At 45.8% G+C, this 5,202-nt stretch overlaps 1 protein-coding gene across 1 annotated transcript; it reads right to left on the bottom strand.

Annotated features, from left to right (window-relative positions):
- Window positions 1-1,923: 1,923 nt before the first annotated feature.
- LOC127212413 (uncharacterized) lies at window positions 1,924-4,011 on the bottom strand. Its single transcript, XM_051172502.1, has one exon. The coding sequence runs from the start codon at window positions 4,009-4,011 to the stop codon at window positions 1,924-1,926; it is 2,088 nt and encodes a 695-aa protein (XP_051028459.1).
- Window positions 4,012-5,202: the final 1,191 nt, after the last annotated feature.

The following is a 5,202-nucleotide window of genomic DNA, read 5'->3' as shown; positions in this document are numbered from 1 at the left end:
AGAGAGAGAGAGAATCTGACATATAGCAAGCAAGGAAGTTTAATAGGTAACATATCATTTAATCACTGTACTGTTTTCCAGTGAGTTCAACAAATGTTCTTGAATAACTTCTACTGGCCAGAAATTATACTACTATGCTTTGTGTTAAAGTGTGCCCTTGTGATTAATTTCAAAGGTCTCATTAGGCCTATTACCAGAAGCTTTGCCATATGAGGGTTGGAACAGAGTCTTTTTATATAGATGAGACTTCCCTGCACCCTCAAAAATGGATAGAGTTTTAAGTGGACTCCGTTTTATTCCTTTAAAAACAATTCTGCCTTCAACATATGCTACAAATTAAAAAGCAACACATATATAATGTTAAGGAAAATATTCAGACAAATCATATTCTTTATAATAAAAAGTAAAGGTTCTCCCCTCTCAAAGTATTATCCCCATGTGCTCTGGTAGCAATGACCACTGCTGGAAGTGATGCCCCAGAATTCTCCAAAAGCCTAGCTATATATGAACAGTATACACATATGTATACACATATAAAAATAGATGCAAGTTTTCAGGACATATTTTATAGTAACATGATTATGAATAAATGTAAATAATGTAGAAGTAAACTTAAATGGAGTAGTTATATTCACATGCAATATTTTAAGAGGTATTTTAAGTAAGGTAACATATGGCTGTAGAAGAAAATGCAAATGATAAATGTAAAATTATCCCTATCCCACATTTTTACAGCCTAAGAACAGCAATGCATATTCATAGTTCTTCCTGTATTTGTGGACTTCTTGTAAAAGTCTACATAAATATACACACAGAGCTATGAAATGTGTTTTCATTGTGAACTCTGACATGCATACAGGTAGGGAACAGACCAACAAAGTAAGTTCCCTAGCACCACAACACAAACTAAACTGTCACACAGGCTAGCCTTCTAGAAGTCTTTCATTCCCACCTGTTACTAACCATCTGTACAACCTCCAGCTCAAAGACCTCCGCTAGTCCTTTCAAGCCAGCAATTCTTTTACTCTTTCTTAATTTTACCACATATACACGCATTTTTAAACACTGTAACTTCCTGATTTTAAGTTCCTTAATATTTAAGACACATATTTGATATGTATGTGTGGGTGTTCTTGTGTGAGTACTTGTGCACCGTGTACATGCAGCAGAAAGCCAGAAGGCATCCGATCCCCTGGAACTGGAGTTAAAAGCAGTTGTGAGCTACCATGTGGAACCAAACCAGGATCTTTTTCACGAGTACTAAGTGCTCTAAACTGATGGTATCCAGCTCCATATTTTAGGCTGCTGTTGTTTTATAGATTTAGATCATATGTATTTTCTTGTGTCTGGCTTCTTTTATGTGAAGCATTATCTATTTTTAACGCAACATATCTTGGGCATCTTGGCTCACTTAGATTTACAATATGAAATCAAACACCTTCACTCGTAGATAGTCAAATCATTTTTTACCACTCATCATTATAAGTAATATCTTAAAAATCACTTGAGGCATTTACCATCGCACCTAGTTGCTTGAAACTTAAAGAGCAATCTATTGCTGTAAAATAAGATGCCATCAATTATTTCAGGATTCCTGGATTATTCAGAATTCCATTCTAATGACAGTGTCTAAAGCCAGTCTCTCACTCTCATTCCAAACCAGATATGTGGCACATTCAGCATGGAGACGGTCCTATTCTTGGACCTCTTTCCCACCAGAAGTCACTGAAGGCAGTGGGTACAAGGCAAGTGGAGATACCTGACGTCTCTTCCCTACTGTCTCCCAGGGTATTGTGCTTTGAAAGGAAAATGTCTCTAGTAAGTTTGTATATTTGAATACTTGGTCCCCAGTTGATGGCACTGCTTTAGAAAGTTGTAGGATCTATGGAGCATTACTGGAGCTAGGACACTGGAGGGAGGACATCAGAGGTAGGACACTGGAGGTAGGACACTGAGGTAGGACAGCAGAGGTAGGACACTGGAGGTAGGACAGCAGAGGTAGGACACTGGAGGTAGGACAGCAGAGGTAGGACACTGGAGGTAGGACAGCAGAGGTAGGACACTGGAGGTAGGACACCGGAGGTATGACACTGAAGTAGGACACTGAGGTAGGACACTGAGGTAGGACACTGGGGGTAGGACACTGGAGGTAGGACATTGAGGTAGGACACTGGAGGTAGGACACTGGAGGTAGGACACTGAGGTAGGACACTGGAGGTAGGACACTGAGGTAGGACAGTGGAGGTAGGACACTGGAGGTAGGACACAGGAGGTAGGACACTGAGGTAGGACACTGAGGTAGGACACTGGAGGTAGGACACTGAGGTAGGACACTGAGGTAGGACACTGGAGGTAGGACACAGGAGGTAGGACACTGGAGGTAGGACACTGGAGGTAGGACATTGAGGTAGGACAGTGGAGGTAGGACACCGGAGGTAGGACACCAGAGATAGGACACCAGAGGTCGGACACTGGAGGTAGGACACTGGAGGTAGGACACTGAGGTAGGACGCAGGAGGTAGGACACTGAGGTAGGACACTGGAGGTAGGACACTGAGGTAGGACACTGGAGGTAGGACACTGAGGTAGGACACTGGAGGTAGGACACTGGATGTAGGACAGTGGAGGTAGGACACTGGAGGTAGGACACAGGAGGTAGGACACTGAGGTAGGACACTGAGGTAGGACACTGGAGGTAGGACATTGAGGTAGGACAGTGGAGGTAGGACACCGGAGGTAGGACACCAGAGATAGGACACCAGAGGTCGGACACTGGAGGTAGGACACTGGAGGTAGGACACTGAGGTAGGACGCAGGAGGTAGGACACTGAGGTAGGACAGCAAAGGTAGGACACTGGAGGTAGGACACTGGAGGTAGGACATTGAAGGTAGGATACTGAGGTAGGACAGTGGAGGTAGGACACCAGAGATAGGACACCAGAGGTCGGACACTGGAGGTAGGACACTGGAGGTAGGACACTGAGGTAGGACACAGGAGGTAGGACACTGGAGGTAGGACACAGGAGGTAGGACACTGAGGTAGGACACGGGAGGTAGGACTCTGGAGGTAGGACACTGAGGTAGGACACTGGAGGTAGGACACTGAGGTAGGACAGTGGAGGTAGGACACTGGAGGTAGGACACAGGAGGTAGGACACTGAGGTAGGACACTGAGGTAGGACACTGGAGGTAGGACACTGAGGTAGGACACTGGAGGTAGGACACAGGAGGTAGGACACTGGAGGTAGGACACTGGAGGTAGGACATTGAGGTAGGACAGTGGAGGTAGGACCACCGGAGGTCGGACAACCAGAGATAGGACACCAGAGGTCGGACACTGGAGGTAGGAGGACACTGGAGGTAGGACACTGAGGTAGGACGCAGGAGTAGGACACTGAGGTAGGACAGCAAAGGTAGGACACTGGAGGTAGGACACTGGAGGTAGGACATTGAAGGTAGGATAATGAGGTAGGACAGTGGAGGTAGGACACCAGAGATAGGACACCAGAGGTCGGACACTGGAGGTAGGACACTGGAGGTAGGACACTGAGGTAGGACACAGGAGGTAGGACACTGGAGGTAGGACACAGGAGGTAGGACACTGAGGTAGGACACGGGAGGTAGGACTCTGGAGGTAGGACACTGAGGTAGGACACAGGAGGTAGGACACTGAGGTAGGACACTAGAGGTAGGACTCTGGAGGTAGGACACTGGAGGTAGGACACTGAGGTAGGACACTGGAGGTAGGACACTGAGGTAGGACACTAGAGGTAGGACACTGGAGGTAGGACACTGAGGTAGGACACTGAGGTAGGACACAGGAGGTAGGACACTGGAGGTAGGACACAGGAGGTAGGACACCGGAGGTAGGACACAGGAGGTAGGACACCGGAGGTAGGACACTGGAGGTAGGACACTGGAGGTAGGGCACCTTGAGATTTTACACCAAGCCCCACTTCCTGTCTCCTTCTTGTTTCCGGATTGCAGATACAATGTGACCACGTATTTCATGCCCCTACTTCCATGCCTTCCCTTCAAACTCAGCATATTCTGTTTTATAAGCACATTTTCATGTGATGTTCTGGCTATGTCTATGGCGTGGCCAGATTCCTCATACTCCCGTCATGCTTTTCCTGATATGACGGACTGATTGTACCCCATTAAACAGTAGGCCAAAATTAACCCTCCCTCCTTTGCATTGAGTTTTAGCAAGTATTTGATCACAGCAATAAGAAAAGTACCTAAAACGCAAGGCATGCTTCAGGCTAGCAAACAGAAGAAGGGAACAAAGTGACCAAGATATGGTATGAGTGCTTTGTTTCAGAGTGAGGCCTTGTGAAAATCTATATGAACCTGGCAGGGATTCCCATGTCCAAGGTTATAGGCACTGTCTTAGACATCCTCTTGGGTTGCTACACCAGAATTGCTGAGGACAGATCATTGGTAGGGGGTTTGTACAGTAGCCCACCATAGCCACATAGCCCAGGCTGTGCTTGAGCTCACTGTGTATCTAAGACTGACCCCTTGAATTCCTAATCCTTCTGCTTCTGCCTCCAAGATGCTTATGTGACAGGTGTGTGCCACCCTGCCCAGAATACATACATACATACATACATACATACATACATACATACATACATATGAAAAAATATATATTCATGAACTTAAAGGCTAGGAAGTCCAATATTGAGGGTCCATTCCTGGCGATGATGTTCTGACTACTCAATATGATGTCAGAGCTTCCTGAGGCAGGGGAACAGAAGGATGTGTATCCTTTATAGAAAGGTCATTCCCAGCCGGGCGTGGTGGCGCACGCCTTTAATCCCAGCACTCGGGAGGCAGAGGCAGGCGGATCGCTGTGAGTTCGAGGCCAGCCTGGTCTACAAAGTGAGTCCAGGATGGCCAAGGCTACACAGAGAAACCCTGTCTCGAAAAACCAAAAAAAAAAAAAAAAAAAAAAAAAGAAAGGTCATTCCCACGATAACATTATTCCACTAATGCGGGCTCTGCCTTCATGACCTCATCATCTTACATGTCTCATTTCTTACTCCTTTGTATTATGGAACAATCTTTCTACACATGAACTTCGAGAAATACTTTCAAGCCATTTCAGGGACTATTACATACATCCTTATAGATTTAGCATTTCTTGGATTCATTCATATAATGAAGTTACACAGACACTCCCAAAAGCCAACAGTG

The sequence above is a fragment of the Acomys russatus genome, chromosome 30 (genome assembly GCF_903995435.1).
Source record: "Acomys russatus chromosome 30, mAcoRus1.1, whole genome shotgun sequence".
NCBI lineage: Eukaryota > Metazoa > Chordata > Mammalia > Rodentia > Muridae > Acomys > Acomys russatus.
Note: the sequence above shows the minus strand (reverse complement) of the source record. Positions and strands in the feature narration are given on the sequence as shown.